Genomic DNA, 17,519 nt, shown 5'->3' on the forward strand with positions numbered 1-17,519 from the left:
TGATCAGTAATGAATTTTGTGTTACATTAGGTTGTATAAATGGACAGACAAGCGCAGACACCAAGTGGCCAGGAGTCAGGGCTAATTTAATGAGGCTAAAATAGAGACAGCACCAATTAGACGTGGGGCCAGCTCAGAGCTCCTGCAGGGACTGCAAATGAATAGGTACAAATCAAATTACTGACTAATAGAAGCAGTACAAGAGAGGGCAGTCAATGCTAAATGCATTAGGGCCTTGTGACCTCCCTGCTCTGAACAACAGAATCCAAAATTTGACTTTTAAAAAAAGAGAGAGGAAGAATCAGAATAATCAAAGAAACTCTTGTTTGGTTAAGGAGAAAAAGAAACCCTAACAGCGTGGGTTGCAGAATGCTTGGAAAACGTTGCGAGGTCAGCCATTTTGTGTGCACAATGACTTATTTCCTAGGTGGCAGCGTTTTAAAGGCATGCGCAACCATGCGCTACGCATGTTCAAAAAGAAGAGCCTCTTCCACAAACATCAAGAATGCGGCAGCCACATGGGATGCGCTGGAAATTCCTGTGCATCTTGAGGCACCCAGCCCAAAGGTACAGAACTGTGTGCAGTCAGTGCCATTGCAAAATATTAAAAAAATAACAGCCTGAAATGTTCAATCAAATGCTGAACATGTTGGCATCATGGACACAACTGACTGGCTACAGGCTAGAAGATGCTGGCCTGTGCAGGATTTCACTACTGCCAGCGCTCATCGAGTGAGAAGCTCCAAATCCCGTGGGCGGTGATGGCACATACACACAACCAGGTGGCCATGGGCTGGAAGACAGCGTGCACTGAAGCGGTTGTGCAAACACACCCTGAAGGAATTGGCAATTTCAACCGTTGTGTCAGTGATTTCAAATGCAACTTCCATTAATTATGGAAGTGTTGAAATGTTTTGTTAACATTTTCTCCCCCTGCTAAGAGTGCACTCCATGTAGAGACCTTTTGTGGGGCTTTTTGGGGGCTAATTTTTATGCAGGGGTATTGGAGAGAGAAGGCGTGTCACCTGTGATTGATGCCCTTTGTACACGGCCTTCAGGTGGCAGTAGCTGTGTTCCATTATAAGCCTCTTTGCAGCTTCAGTGCTGGCTTTCAGTGAAAAATGGCCCTAGTAAGAATGACATAATCACAAAGCCAAACAGAGTTGGCTACAAGATGACATTGCAGAGGGGAAACAAAGCAATGCTTTAACTCTGAACTAGTTTTATGTGCCTTCAGAGATGTTTTCATACAGATCCATCTGACTGGCTCAAGAAGGGCTTTTATTTGAACAGAAAACAGTACTAAGTTGCAGCTGATCAGGGCCAGCAGCGAACCAGCAGCGAACTGGCAATTGCACAAAACTTTGTGTCTTCCCCTTTACCTGTGAAAGCTCCTTTTTGTGTTGAAAACTTCTGCTGAAGAAGAGACAGCTTTGTCCAACACAAAATCACTCACAGTGTTGCACATGCACTGGAGTCCTGCCTATTTCTGACATTCGATTGGCAATGCTGCGGGATGGGGTTTTTTTTGGTGGCAGCATCTAGACTGTGGGATCAGGATCAAACCAGTTTAACTTGTACAGCGAGCATGCCCCTGAAGTGCGCGCACATGTCCGGTTCATGCAATGTGATGCACAGGTCTTAAAACGCGAGCTGGATTAACTTCACTCTGAAAATACTTTTAGCTTGGTTGTTGTCATCTTTAGGCCAAACTTAAAGCACAGCAGCAGCGCCAGCAAAAGATTGCTCCTTTCCTAAACTGTGCATGTTTTAGCCTTCAACGGAAGCTTGAAAGAGGAAATCGCTTGTTTGGCTGCCTACACTGGGAGTGAGCCACTGCGTCTCCCCCACCAGGAAGGCTTTCTGGCTGATAGCCAAGATTCCAAAGATTTGGAAGTCCTTCTGTAGCCAAAAAATGCATTTGCTGGCAATGGCATTGTAGTCAGGAATGATTGGTTTCCTCTCGGAAAGCTTATGGGGAGTCGTATAAAATACACGCTTCCTCACCTCGGCACAGCAGAGGGAACACGATGAAGGGGATGCCAGCTTTTAAAGGCTCTCTAATGGACTTTGCAGGACAAAAATAGTTTATAACTCCTGATGGCAGGTATATGAATTTCTGCACTTCCAAGACATAAAAAGCAGACATGGGGCGTGACAGAACGGGAGGAAGATGAAACGGACACAACAGGGGGAAGCCTCCAGAGAGAATTCCCCACCCCAGCCAATGCCAAAAGCATCCTCAAAGGAATGACATGAAGGGAGAGCTGGGCCAGACCTGAAAGAGGGAGGTTTAAATTAAAAACAAAAAACAAAAAAAACAGGCACCCAGAGACAGCTGACATTTCCAGACTAGAGCACATCAACAGGCCATGGGACAAAGTTATTTATTTATTTATTAGATTTATACCCCCCCCCTTTGACCATCAGGTCCTCAAAGTGGCTTACAATGTTTAAACGTACAATTTTAACTACTTCCAAGGAGATATAGCAGCAAGGAGCCAGGCGCGCATCTACCTGCCTTCTCTTGGTAGGTTAATGCAGGGGTGCCCAAACCCTGGCCCAGGGGCCATTTGCGGCCCTTGGGGACTTCCAATTCGGCCTGCAAGGAGCTTCCAGTCTCCAATGAGCCTCTGGCCCTCCAGACGCTTGCTGGAGCCCGTACTGGCCTGACGCAACTGCTCTCAGCGCTGAGGGCGACTGTTTGACCTCTTGCATGAGCTGTAGGATGAGGGCTCCCTCCACTGCTTGCGGTTTCATGACTGTGATGCAGTAGTGGCAGTAAAGTCCAGCCTTGCTTTGTGCAAGGCCTTTTAGAGGCCTTGAGCTATTGCAAGACTTTCACTCATTCATATAAGTTCATCTTTAATATATTCGTTTATGTAAACTTATGTAAATTTATTCAAATTTAAAATGTAAATTAATTTTTCCCCCCAACACAGTGTCAGAGAGACAATGTGGCCCTCCTGCCATAAACTTTGGACACCCCTGGGTTAATGGAATAATTAAAAGTGCTTGTGATTCCAAAGCACACATCTACACAAGAGGCTGCCCACTGTGTCTCTCCATGAGTTTGTGTTCTGCCCTTGCCTCCTCACAATCAAGTGCTTCTTGTAGCACTTTATGAACAAGAGGCTCTGCTCTAGCAGGACACGACCTGTCCAGATTGTTGGGCAACCAAGCCAAAAGATTGCCTCGTAGAGAGAGGCTGAACTTGCTGCATGAACAGTTATCACTTAAAGTATAGTGAAAATAGATCCCCTCTTTTCTAGTCTTTCTCCAGCTCTGATTCCATTTCTGTTCACTGTCTGATAGCTGAGGCTATTTATGTCAAGTCGGAGACATCTCAAGTGGAAGAGACCTTTTTGGTCATTGGGGTAAAAGTTCTTGCCAGCATAGGATTTTCTTGCATGTCTTTAAGCAATTTTGAGCTGATGGGCCCAAGCTAAAATATATGCTGACAAGTGTAAATATCTCTTTCAGAAGCCTTTGAAAATACCCGCATCCTTCCCTGCCTTTCCAAGTAAAGTAGTTTGTTAAACCTTCAAAAAAAAATCTATTAAAAAGTAGAATTTTCAACCATTAATTTGCTGCATCAGGGGCTATTAGTTATTGTGGCTCTATGAATCCTCCCTATTCAGTGCTGTCTACCTCTGAAAACTAGTTGTGGAGAGGGCAAAAGCAGGAGAGGGCTACTGCCTTCCCAGAGGCATCTGACTAGCCAGTGTGGGAAACAGAAGACTGGACCACACAGGCCCTTGGTATGATCAACCAGGACCTGCCTTATATTTTGCCTTTTGGCCAAGACGTCCAAGACAGTCTGCAATTTAAAGACACAAAACAAATATGTTACGCAAAACAAAAGAGCAGACTGGTTTCAGGCAAGTGGAGGTGTCTTCAGAGATGATGGTGTGAGCTCCATGGCCTGGCATGTCTCTCTCTTAAACCATGTTTGCTTGATTAACCAAACACCTCTTAATCAATTAACTTATTAATGATACAGTCACATTTCAAATGCCTTTGGATAGTATCAAAATCTCAATGTAACTGCACTTTTTAAAATGTAAACTGTCAGATAATGTACAATTTAATCAGCAAAGGCTACCATTCACTGTTAGGAGGTGAAGCCGTCTTAAGATGCTTCCTTCTTTTCCAATTACAGTAGAAGCTCTTTAAGATGACCACCCAAGGGACTGGAGGAAATTGGTCAACATAGGGAGGTGGTCAACATACGGAAAAAAGGCATTTAAATATTATCATGTTTAGCTCCCAGGACAACAAATGCAAGACCAAGTTATTATTTAGTTTGGAGTTTTAAAAAGTTTTATTGCAAATATCAATGGGAATTGATCCTCTTGTGATGCTTACTATTTATATCATCTATATCTACCTCGTATATCAGGAGACAGAGAATAAACAGCCCACAATTAGTGTTTAAAAAACCCCTGAAAATTCATAAGCTTAAAAAAAATTGTAAGTTAAAAAAAAAAAAACTTGGGTTCATAGCAGACAGGCAGACCAATGCTATCCCTTGCCAGCCCACAGCATGTAGCATGTTACATAGCCCCAACAGCTAAAAAAAACCCCCACCTTTTTACTTAGGCTGCCTGGCCTCCACTGGGTCTCCTCAGATTCACTGAATGCCAGAAGGTGTTTGATACGGTCAAATTGGCAGCCGGCGCAGGTCTGTTGGCTGTGTGCAGTGTGCCCACCTATAAAAACCCTTTTGCACACATGTAGCAGGCATAGGGGAGGGATTGTCGCGTGGCTTCTTGCTTTTCCAAGATGGGACAAACCAGACAGAACACAGGCCTACAGTATCGCATTCAGTGGGCAACTTACAGAGAGTTAATTAATATTCTGTGCAATGGTCGAAGTGGTCAAGATACAACTTACGGGGGTGGTCAATAAAGAGAGGTTGGTCTCCCATAGTGTATATGCAGTGTCTGTCCATACGGTGAAAATTAGGTCAACTTAAGGAGGTGGTCAGTATAGAGAGGTGGTCAACTTTGGAGGTTTTACTGTACTGTAAACTCAGAACCAAAATAGCCCCATAAATAAACAAGCGTGTCTTTAATTCAGTCAATTACAAATGTCCTCCACTAAAACTTTTATTGCTTAAATAGCACTGAACTGTATCAATGAAATAACTGCACATTTCCCCCCATTTTACGCCTGCCTCTGTCTCCCTCCCTTCCTCAACAGTCTCCACTGGATCCAGAGCCACAGCAAAGCTCCACTGGATCCAGAGCCACCGTGTTGGGCTGGCCACCCTAACAGAGACTCTTGATTCACCACTGACCTTTTGGTCCCCCCATTGTGGGGCTACTCTCTTTACCTGGGGGAAGGGGATGAAAAATTTCCTTCTCCTGAGGAGCTGCTGGCGGTTTCCCAAAGTGTGCAGGATGCGGTGGCAGCCATTTTCGGTGCAGCTGCAGCCACACACCCCAGGCAGCTCAGGATTGGGCTGCCTGGGAGCAACAGACCTGCCCCCAAGGTGCCCTGGGGTGCAGGTCCACCACATGCCACCTTCCCACATAACACCACCCTTCCAGGGATACTTCCCAGGCGTAACGGAGCCTTGCGCAATGCTTCACAGCATGCAAAAAGCCTTCTGAGGATTCGGGCACCTCAGAAGAGTTCTTCCAGTTTCCCGACTAAACTGGAAGTACTCTTTAGCAGTGTGCTAGAAGCCGCAGAAGGCTTTTTGCACACTGCGGAGTGCTACATGGAGCTTTGCCTGCCTGCAGGATGGCTCCAATGGGCAGGTGGGGCGGCGCAGCAGGTAGAGGTGGCGCTGGCAAGAGTGGCACCAGGGGGTGTGTCTGGCCTACCCACCCCCACCCTCAGCTGTTTCTGATTCTCATCTTGCAAGCTGCAAGCAAATGAGAACAGTTTGCCTTCACTTCCAGCCCGCCACTCAGAGAAGCTTTCTTCAGTCTGTCTCATGGCTGCGCTGGCCCTGCATATTGGCCATACGTTCCAATATGACTGCAGACAAAGAGCAGCCTCAATGCCCTTTTGGTACCCACTGTCACCCCCCAACAATGACCACATCACGCCAAACCTGCAGACAGAGCACAACTCATGTTAGCTCTCTTATATTGCAGTCATTCTAGAATAAGTGTTTTCACTCCTAGAATGGGCCGTTCTAAGAGATAAACACTTATTCTAGACTTCTGGCAATATATGAGAGCCAATTGAGGGGAGAAATTTACGGCATTGCTTGAGAGAGACGTCACTGGTATCATTTAGACCAGCTGACTAGATGGAAAAGCATTACTGAAAGTGAAGACTAAGCAAAAAACATGTTTTAAAATAAAAGAGAGACAAATGGTTCTTTTCATCAAATGCTTTCAACACAGAGTAAATATTAGGGGGTTAGAACAGGGATGGTTTTCAGGATCAACCAACAACATTCTCTCTTAGATACAGTGTAAGAGAATATCCATTTATCTTGACTTCTGCTTGCTAATCAGTTTATGACTTCGCAAAGTTTGAATGAGATATACAACGGGCAAATGACTGGCTGCCTGCTTGTCTGAGGATAGATACATATTTTTTCTCCTGCTTTCTTTGTTTCTTGGCAATTTTTCACCCATGCTGGCTGTTTTCCATTAACCTGGGTCGAATTTAAACATGATTAACTGGTCTTGGGAATGATTCAACATGCGTCAAGGATATGGGTCAACCCTGGGCTTTTGAATCAGACAAAAAATAGTCTGATTCAACATCTGAATCTTGTTCAGTATGCCCTATTCTTACCTGGGAGGAACAAAAATGTGAACTGGAATTGAAATAATGACTGGATTTTGCAGTGGTTGTGTGAATACAGCACAACCTGAGAAAAAACAACCCATGCTACTGAATCAAGTGAAATTCCTGGGCAATATGAGCCTTCTTACTAGCCAGGCCATGTGAGTGTCCCAGACATTGTATAATTTTGGGCTAAAGAGAAAAACCACCCCTCCCTTCGGAGCCATTCCTGGCAGAGGGGGGAACAGAGCCATGCGCTCTCCTAATGGCTCCGAAGGGAGGGGCCGCTCGCCCACTTCCCTGCCAGGCTGAGTGTTCCACCCCCTCCAGCTACGCCACCACATGAACTCCAGATTCATAAAGGAAGAGGGGAATGGAGCAGAATGGATGCACTAGCCCACCTCCACACATCCACTCTGCTACATTCCCCTCTTCCTTGTCAAACCTAAGTAGAGTGAGGAGTGGTGGAGACGGTGGTTGACACACCACCAAACAAGGGGGAGTAGTATCTGGCCATCAACCTCAGGCACTGGGCAGTTGTGTCTTGCCCATAGTTGAGAAGCTGGGCATTGCTAGGGAACTACACAGTATGCTCTTCAAGCACCTCTGCATTGGTCTGCAGTGCACTGGGGAGTGCATCTTTTAGTCTAGTAATCTCAGCCATAATGAACCCCGTTTTCCAACAGTGGTGGCACCAGAAATATTGGGGGGGGGGCACAGACTGGGCAATGTGCATTACTAGGCAAGAGCTTTGTCCAGCATGCTTCAATTTGACAGAGAAATATTGGCATATTTCTTATTCACCCTAAACAATTTGCTCTGCAGCAAATCTTATTGATTTTGATGGAGTTTGATGGAACACTTACACTTTCAAGTAAGTGTTCTTGGGGCTGCAATCTTATTTTAATTTCGAGTTTCTGATTCTGTCATAATTTCCAGGTGCTGGCAGAATGAGTTTTTTCTGACAATTAGAAATGTTATTTTCTGGCTAGCGTTTCTAGACTAAAAATGGAATTGATGACAATAAAGAAAAGCACTTTGAGGATGTGAAAAGTGCCTTCTCTCTAAGTACGTGCAAGGGTACAATAGTGGGCAATAACTTACTTGTGGGAGGGGTAATTTTTCTTTGAAGCTGCCCATGTTTCCTAAATCCAGTTGTCTCAGTTACATGGTCCTGCCTGTACCCATTGCATCAAAACTACTTTTGGAATCTTTTCAAACTTATCTTTTGAGGACTAGAAGCTTGTCTTTTTTTTTTTTTTTTTGGAAAGGAAACAAGATTCTTAAGTTTCCAGATCTAAACCACATAATATCTGCCAGGCTGCAAGGAGATGCCTGGATCTCACTCAGAGCTGATGATATTTCTTGCTCCTTTTCTCATCTGAGCCACCTGAATGAGGATATGGTAACAAAAGAAACAAACAAATGCCTCAAGCAGCTCCTGTTTCGATATAGTTGTTGCTATTAGCTGCCTGTCACAACACCCTATTGGACCTCTCTTGTTGAGAGGAGGGCATTTGCTAAACACCAATCACAACATCAGAAAGCTGAGATGCAACATTTGCAAGCGTTCCAACATCCCTAAGGCCTCTTGAGTGGAACATAATCTCTGGAGTGCACTTCCATTTATGTTAATAGGCCCTTTAATTTATCACAATAATGGACACTGATGAAGATGGATTAATTTGGATTATAGAAGCCAGCACTTTGTCGACGGCAGATAATTATATTGTACACCCAGAACGTCATCTGAACATTGTTGCTGATCCATGTGTTCAACGTACAGGAAGCATGTGATGTTTGTATAGGGCATGAAGGGGGCAGGACAGGGGGTGTTGATGTTTTGGGCATTTGTCATTGCAGATTAAATAGCAATATTTGCAAATATTTTTTAAAATATGTTAATATTTATCTTACTATTATTATGGTAGGCACAAAAGTTTGGATAGGAATGGTGTGCTAAGGGTGTGTATGAGGAGAAGAGAGAGTCGGAAGAACCCACTTGAACTGAGTTAGAGGTACACCTAGAGCATCAATAGGTTTCACACAAAATGTAAATCTCTGAGCAACAGCAGACATCACAGAAAAGGAGTTGAGAGTTATGCACAAGTACACTTAGAGCAGAATCCTAACCAGGTCTACTCAGAAGTAAGTCCTATTTTGTTCAATGGGACTTACTCTCAGGAAAGTGTGGTTAGGATTGTAGCCTTAGAAATATACATCCCTCAGTTCATATTTAATTTTTTTGCCAACTATTCACAATAAGGCAGTGTTTATCTTGGTTGTACATTGATGAAGCAGTGCAAAAAAGGAATCTTGATGTCACAAGGTTCTTCTGTGTGGTGTTTTAGCATGGTAAAAGTGCACATGTGCTCAAAGTGTAGAAAATTCAGCCTGTCTTCCTCACCACCCAGCCCCAGGGTCATCATGTCTCCCATTCTCCTGCTTCTAGAAACACCAAGCTCTGTCAGGCTTGAATCAAGAGCATACAGTTAAGTATCAATGATCAGATCTGGGTCTGCAGGCAGCTGCTGAAGGGCAGCCAAGAAAAAGACAGAGTGCATACTGTTGCCATCTGGGTAAAGCCCCATCTTGACCTGGAAGACTCCACACATGACAAGATTGGGGGAGCCAATGGACAGCTAGGGTGGACGGAGTCATTCCAGAGCTTAATAAGTTTTTACTGTATAGGGAATGCTTGACCCTGTAGCACATAGGTCTGTGAGCTCCTTGTTCTATACTTAGTAACTCCTAGCCCTGATTTCCAGACTTCTGTAATACTGCGGTCTCTGATCAGAGGAGGGAAACACAGGCAGTTCAAGCTAGGATATCAGAAACAGATCTGTACGAAAAATGGGAAACAAAAACCTGAGCAATTGGAATGCACTGGTTCTCCTTAGGAAAGAAGGTCAGAGATTTTGGAACGCCAAAATCCTGGGAGAAATCTGGAAGTGGAAAATTTCAGAAGCGTCCCCCCTTCAAACATGCTCAGTGCTTGCCCAAAGCTGACCCGTGGTGATGCTTTTGCAGACTTCTAATTTTTGATAGGGATAAAAGCAAAGGGAAATCAACATTATAAGTTAGTTAAAGAAAATCACCATTGGGTGAGAGATGTATGTGATCTCTGATCACACCTCTTCTTTGTACCTGTTCCAGATCCTACTATGTCCCTACTTGGTGATTCAGACATTGCGTCAGCCAGCCGTTCTCGAAGGCCCTCTTCGGTGTGTTCCATGGAAGACATGTGACGGAGACCGAAGCTCTCAGGCCAACTCCCACAGACTTCCAGAAGGGTCATGCTCCGGTCAAAGGCACCTGGAAGAGGAATCAGTAAGAAACACAGGGTGAATTATGCAAACAGAGGACATTGTTGATGGGATGCTCCAGTGAAAAATGGCTGAAAATCATGGCAAAAAAATTCCCCAAAGAAACAGGGTGGAGAGAATAGATAAGTCATTCTTGAACGCTCACACAAATGTTCCCCAGCTGTGAAATGGGATGGTATGCTGGACCTTAAAACAGCAAGTAAAAACCAAAATTCCACCATAGCTGGTTTTGGGAGAATCACTTATTTCTCACTCAGTGTTCCTCCACTGTAAAACAGGAGTATTCATGGGTTGCCACTGAGGATTCTTTTGCTGCCCAGTCAGTGGCAGCTAGAGGGGGGGGTGGAGCACTCAGGAGCACCCCTCCCTTCGGAGCCATTCCCGGTGGGGGGAGCAAAACGGTGCCGTATGGGAGGGGTCGCTTGCCCGCCTCACTGCCAGCCTGAGTCACCCTCCAGCTACACCACCATGCCCAGTTTTAAAGTTTTGTGTTAGATTCTCTGATTGAGTGTAACTCAGATGAAGACTGTGATTTTTCTTCTTATCAATGGTATTTATACACTACTTTTAGTGAAAACATCCTCAAAGCGGTTTACACAGTAGAAGGATTGAAAAGATAATCCCTTTTCCCAAAAAAGACTTTGCCAAAAGCAAAATATAAAAGGAGACATCAACAGCCATGGAGAAGGATGCTGTGTTGGGGTGAAGAGGGACCAAAGCTCTCCCCCTCCTGCTAAATTTAAGAGAGCCGCTTCTTTAAAAGGTGCCTCTTTGCCCAGTTAGAAGGGGATCTGTGTTCCTATGTGAAAATTATCACAGAGTATGGCGAACACAGCACTTTTCAACCTTTTTCATCTCATGGTACACCCACAAGGCACTAAAATGTTCAGGGCACACCATCAGTTTTTTGACAATTGACAAGGCACACCACCGCACTGCCAGTGGGAGGCTCACATCTCCCAAATGGTCCTCCTAATAAGTGACCCTCCTTTGGGACACCTGCAGACCACTCACAGTACACCGGTTGAAAATTGCTGGGCTCCACCCACCAAGTCATCATTTTGTATGTGACTCCACCCCCCTTCCCCCAACACTGTTTTGCACCTGGCACTGGTTGGTGGACTCAGAGTTCTAGCAAAAAGCAAGGACGACCCCACAACTCAGATGTTTGCCTACCCAGAACTGGCCCAAGACCACCTGGTGCCTGAAGCGGTGCCAGGCTCTGCTGCTCCTTGTCCCTGGATTGGAAAAGGAAAAGGGGGTTGGAGCAGAAGAGGAAGTGTGGACAGGATGAGAGAGGCAGGTCAGACTGATTCTCCTCTCCTCCACTCTGTTCCGTTTCCAATCCAGGGAGTGGGGGAGGAGGAGAAGGAAGAGCTGCGGTGGAGGAGGTGACTGGGCAAATGGAGGTGGGGAGCCTGCCACCAGTCTGCTGTCTGAGGCAATCTCATGGTCAGCCTTGTGGAGGGGCCGACCCTGTGCCCACCCCTGCTGCAGAGGCTATGCACTGGACAAGCAGGCAAGTTCTACCTTGGAAATGAGGCAGACAACAATGAAAATTTAAGTGGTGCTTGAGAAAGTGGCCGACTGGGCTGAGCAACTAAGGGCGCAATCCCACTCTGCGCTGAAACAGGCAAGCCAAGAGGCTTGTGCTGTATCCAGTGCAGGATAAGGGCCAGAATCGGCTCAGCCAGAGGCAAGGGGAAGCTTTTACCCTTACCCCTGGGCAAGGAGCCCTGGCTCCTATGGGTCTCTTTAGGTGATCCTGAGGTGGAACAAGTCTAAGGAGAGTGGAGCGGCTTCAAGCCACTCTGAACTCCCTGGGAACGAGGGTTGGGATCTGGCATAAGTGCCGGATTCCAGCCCCACCTCCTGCTCCCTGCCTGCCCACCCCCAGGGCCACCCTCCTCTTGTCCCAGAATACCTCCCCCCTGTCTCCTCCCTGCCCACCCCAGAGCCTTGCGTCGGCCCAGCTGGGCCAATGCAAGGCTCACTGCGCAAGCTGCTACAGAGGCTGGATTCAGCCATGTGCCGGCACGGTTTGCTCGTGAGGAGGTGCAAACGCGCTTTACGGCACGTTTGCGACCCTCCTAGGCCGGCGCAAGGGATTTGCGCCAGCCCAAGTGCAGCTTAGGATAGCGCTGTAAGTTGATCATTGGGACCAAAGTGGCCCTAAAAGAACTGGCACAAGGAAGCAAGATGGTACACTTCTCTGCAACCCCGGGAAAGGCTGGTTGAAATGACAAGAGCGAAAACCTATACACTCTCCAGAAAGGCTACTTAAAAATAATTCCCTTAACTCACAGTTGTTTCCTAATTCAAAAATAGGACATGACGTTTTACTAAATGCACAGATTAGATTGTGAACCCCAGATCACTTCAAAGTACAAATTAAAATTATTCCAGTCTATTATACAGCGAGTCTGCTGCAAAGGCTTACTTTAAATCATTCCCGCTCGGAATGAGATTACACTTCAGGCTTTGGTGCTTGGATCGCATGCCACTGCACTCGACAATTAAGTAACCGAATACGGAGCATTTAGCAGGCCTGGTTTCTGCCAGCCTGCAGAGGTGGGGCGGGGGTGAGGAGGGGGAATGCAAATGCCAGTGTTTTCTCAAAGTTAAAAGCACACGGAACACATCCCTGGTTATCAGGCCTTTGGTGCTCCCCTTTGATCAGCCGTCAGAAACTATCTACGCACCCACAGCGACTGTACAGCTTCACGGCTCACTTTCTGCCTCTGACAGGTAGCAATAGAAAGGGCGAGAGACCAGGCCCTGTGGCAGGCGCCCCTTCCTCGGGCAGTGTCCAAAGTGCTGGTAAACACTCAGGCCAGCTGGTTAATCCATGCATCAGCAAAGAGGAGAGATAATAGAGAACTCTAATGGCCTGGAGTAAAAAAGGGTGGTGTGTGTCTGGTGTTTTCATGGTTGTGTGAGGGGAACCCCCAATTTATGCAGTACTTGTTGTTCAGATTTAACTCCTGGCTCACATCAGATAAATGGGACTGCTAGTGTCACTGTTGATACAGAATCTGCAAAGCCCTTTACAAGGATTAAACAATTCAAGGAGGAGGAAGAAGAAGAAGAGACCTGTCACTGGCTACTAGTCATAATGGCTTCATGGAACCTCCAAGTTCAGTGGCAGTATACCCCTAAATACCAGTTGTTGGAGAGGGAACAGAAAGAAAGGGCTATTGCCTTCCTGCCCTACTTGTGCGCTTCCCAGAAAAATCTATGGGAGTCAGGACGGAGACTTGGTTCTTTGATCTGATCCATCAGGGTTGCTCTTATGTTCTGTTCCTTTCATTCTCACACTAATCTTGTAAAGTAGGGCCAGCATGGCAATATGAAATTCAAATGGTCAGAATATCAGCAGGAATCAGGAAGGCTTCAATCTCAGCTTCAGCCATGACATTCAGTGGTGACTTTGGGTCAGTCATTCTCTCTTATTCTAACTTACCTCACAGGGTTGTTGTGAGGATAAAATCAGGGAAGAAAACCTGAGTTCCTTGGAGAAAGGGCAAGCTAAAAATATACACAAAAACAGATCACGTCTGTGCTCATTTTAGGCTTGGTTCACAGATGTGCATATATCATTTGATTTCTCAGTGCTTGAGGAGTGGCAGTGGAATGTGGGAACTGGTGCCAGTGAAAAAAGCACTGAGGGGTTATGAACATTCTATGACAACCCAGTCACACACGCTTAAAATGGGCACAGCAGTGGCTGACCCCAAATCACCAGTGAATGCCATGGCTGAGCATTAGGTTGAAGCCTCCCTGGTTCATGCTGACATTCTAACCATTTGAGGACCCAATCCTGTCCAACTTGCTAGTGCCTGAGGCAGAGGGTCAAATACTGCTCCCCTCCTCTGGTGGTACACCAGCTGCTGCTCCTCCCATCCCTAGATTCAAAAAGGAAGAGAGGATTGGAGCAGGAAAGAAAGTGTGGAGGAGAACAGAGTGACGGACCAGGTGCCATCTCTGCTTCAACCTCATCAGCCATGACACTCACTGGTGATTTGGGGTCAGTCACTACTATGTCCATTTTAATGATCTGTTAATGGGTTGTCACAGAATGTTCGTATCTCACAACTAGCACACAACTCTCCTGCATACTACCACCTTCTGCTCCGTTTACTTCTTTTTCAATACAAGGGCTGGGAGGAGGAACGGTGGAGACACATGGGTGGGCAGATGAGGGGGGCAGCCCCACCAATCCACTGCTTGATGGTCTCATCAAGTTGGTCTCATGGATGGGCCAAACCAATCCTCTCTAATATGCACTGGAAGCCATTTTGGGCAAGACATTGGGGCTTCATACAGCCCCCAGTACCCTCTTGGAGCTACATGTTTTTAAAACTGTTGTAGAGAAATTGAGGGATCTCCTGATGCCAAATCAATGCTGTGCAGTTAGGGCCGGAGAAGATGGGAGAGGGCATCTTTCTGGGAGGTTCTTATAGCTCTCACCCCCTCGGCCAGAAGACAAACACAGGAGATCAAGCCTTTATCACATTTTCAAAGTGGGAAACCCGAACACCCTGGCCCTCCCTTCAAGCAGGACTACGAATAACAGCGCCAATCGCTTTTGATGCCCTGCCAAGGAGGCTGCAGAGACACCCAAATAAAAACTTCAGAGGGAGGCCGACTTTAGTTCCAGGGATGCTTGAGTGAGAGCAGAGGAGACAAGGAGAGCAGAGGCTCCCCACTCCAGCCCCGAGACCTGCCAAGAGTCCTTAGCGGCAACGTGTGAGGTGTGAGTCTGGATGTAAATGTGCAGGTATCAGGAATTAAGTGTGCCAAAAAGCTTTCATGGAAAAAAACAGAACTCATCAACTCAGAAGGCTCCGTCTTTATCTTCCCCTCCCTTTCTGCCTCCACGATGGCATTCCATGTACATGCCCCATAATAAATCTCACACCAGGACATTAAGAAATGATCACAGATGCACCAATAATCTCTATTTTCCAGGGATGGTCCTGAATCCAGATAAATCACTGAACCAATCTTGTTTCTCTGGGAAATACTGGGAATGGAATTGACATTGTAGCAGTGTGAGCTGCTATTCTCAAGTTTCCTCTCCTGAGACTCTGATTTCTGAAGAGGAAGGAGGGGTGAATCCAGAGGCATCTGGATCTTAATGCACATGCATGCAAATAAATGTATACATGTATTAACACTCAGGCACTTTATGAAATGCACAGCCTGTTACTTCATAGGCAGCTGGAGAGGTTTAATCTGAACTGCTGATTGCATATTACAAATGCATTTTCTTTCCACAATAAGACACTAGGTTCAAATGAGACTGCCAGAAGCCAGGCCTAGGTGCCTTACCGCCCAATTCTATCCCCCCACCATTGGCACCAATGCAGCCATGCTGATGGAGTCTGCACTGCATCCAATGATGGGGAGGGTGGACAACTTGCAGGAGATATTTTTTCTTACCCTTGTTAGGCTACCCAGTTGCCTATGGATCTCCTCGGACCTATGCCAGTCATTTTTCTGGAACAGGGCCAAGGAGAGAAAAGTGGCAGCATGGCCTATGCAAGAGAGGGAAGGATCAAGGTGCAAATGGCTGCTGCTGGGATCCACCCCCTCCCTCCCTGCCCATGACACGCTTCTGCCACCAACTTACCAGCACCAGTGGAGACTGCATATGCTGAGCTGCAGCCCATTTGTGGCAGCAAACTAAAAGTGTGCAAGAGGGGGCATCATTCGCGTTGCCATAAAGGGCATGGCACTGCTGGAACACAAGTTCTGGCAGCCAAAGGCCCAAACAGGATTGGGCCCCAAGTCCCTGCATCACTGGAGCTGCTCTCAGGCACAGGGAGTTTTTGGCCTGGTCTTTGCTATTCTGCAGCAGTACCCAGATCATGGCAGAGCACATCAGCCCAGTCAAGCCAGGCGATCTGGGGAGCCAAGAGGGCCTGGTTGGCCCTATCTAACTCTTGCTTCAAGCTTGCTTTCTCCATTTGGGCAACACTACAAATAACAACACAAATTCAACCTGCTTCACCTCCTAGACTACCATTCTTGATAACCTGACTGTTCACCTGTTCTTGACTACATAGCTCCTCCCATTTGGGTTTGCTGTGTTCGACCTAAGCTTCTGCCTGATCAGACTCCACTAGCTGCTGCTGGCCCCTCAGATCTCTATCTTCCCACTCCTGAACTTAACCCAAATCCTGACACGTCTCCACAGCCAAGCATGAATCTTGAACCAAAAGAACCAACTCTCACCTCCGAGTACTCTGATTTTAAGAGGGTGCAGAGCAGGCTAGTGCAGGGCAAATCAGTACAACCAATGAAAGGTGGAGCAAAGCAGGCCAAAATGAAATATAGTTGCTAAATGCTCAGTTCATGTACCTGCAACAGTTGGGCTTACAATGGCTTCCAAAGAATGGGATGCTGGCAAACAAGCATTTATATGAGACAGTCTCTAGAGAATAAGGACCCTTGGAGCTTATGGTTTATGCCCACTCTGCTCCCTAGAACTCACTGGATTGTAATAACCTTGGCATTGTCACTCTGCCTTTGGAATTGCATTTTGGATTAAGGTGATCGGCTTCACAAGTAGTTAATCTCTACCTGGCTTAATCTTCCAGCATTCCCAACAATGAATTAAGCAAATACAGTTCATGCTAAGAGCAGTAAATGCAAAGCAGACAGACAATGGAGCTGTGAGTGTAAACTATCATTAGGGCCACCTAGTCAATACAATGTATGTTCTGCAACAAAATAATCCAAGACCGTGACCCACACATGGTGCAAATTAATGGTATGTGGATAAGGAGGGCCCACTGTACAATATGGTCTCTCCAGAGTTTCAGACAAGGGTCTTTCCCAGTTCCACCTGGAGGTATCAGAGATTTAACATGGAACCCTTTGCATGCAATGGAGGTGTTTTATCACTGAGCTACCGCTGAAATTACCCACCAACTTTATTTCTTTCCCTCCCCTCCCCAGATTTAGAGCAGATATCTAGGCGGAATGGGGCATTCTGACAGCGTGGCAACATGATCTATGTGCATATCCCATCAGATGACAAGCATCAGACAGTTTCAAAGGCTCTGCAAGCCAGGACCCAGGACCAACAGAGCAGTGGCCCAATGTCTGAGCCAGCTTCGTCCTCTGCATCACAAGGCCCCATCGTTCCTTTTCAATGTATCTATGTGACGTGACAGGCTTCAAGAACAATCCAGCCCTTTGTATGTTTTTAATAAATGAAGGCTTAAGTGTGAAAGAGGGGCTTTGGGAACAGTTGCAGAAACATCCACTGGAGAAGGTAAGTCTGTATGGCTGCCAACTTTTCCACAGTTTTGTTTGGCAGAATTGCTTCAAGTCCTACTATAAATAGCAAGATGATCACTGGTTTTGTATGCTAACAGCATATTAACTGCTGCATAAAACGTATTGACAGGACAACACAAGGTAAAT

The 17,519-nt window shown here is 46.2% G+C and overlaps 1 protein-coding gene across 4 annotated transcripts in view; it reads right to left on the minus strand.

Annotated features, from left to right (window-relative positions):
- Positions 1–17,519, minus strand: part of BCAS3 (BCAS3 microtubule associated cell migration factor) — a 544,854-nt gene that overhangs the window by 20,052 nt on the left and 507,283 nt on the right. For 2 of the 4 annotated variants that reach the window (XM_066634858.1, XM_066634857.1), the window contains one exon: positions 9,904–10,071. In XM_066634858.1, the coding sequence (XP_066490955.1) occupies positions 9,904–10,071 (168 nt within the window). Of the gene's footprint in view, positions 1–9,854; positions 10,072–17,519 lie in introns of all 4 variants that reach the window. The other 2 variants (XM_066634860.1, XM_066634859.1) reach the window with 2 other exon arrangements.

This window comes from Tiliqua scincoides, chromosome 8 (genome assembly GCF_035046505.1).
Source record: "Tiliqua scincoides isolate rTilSci1 chromosome 8, rTilSci1.hap2, whole genome shotgun sequence".
Classification (NCBI taxonomy): Eukaryota; Metazoa; Chordata; class Lepidosauria; order Squamata; family Scincidae; genus Tiliqua; species Tiliqua scincoides.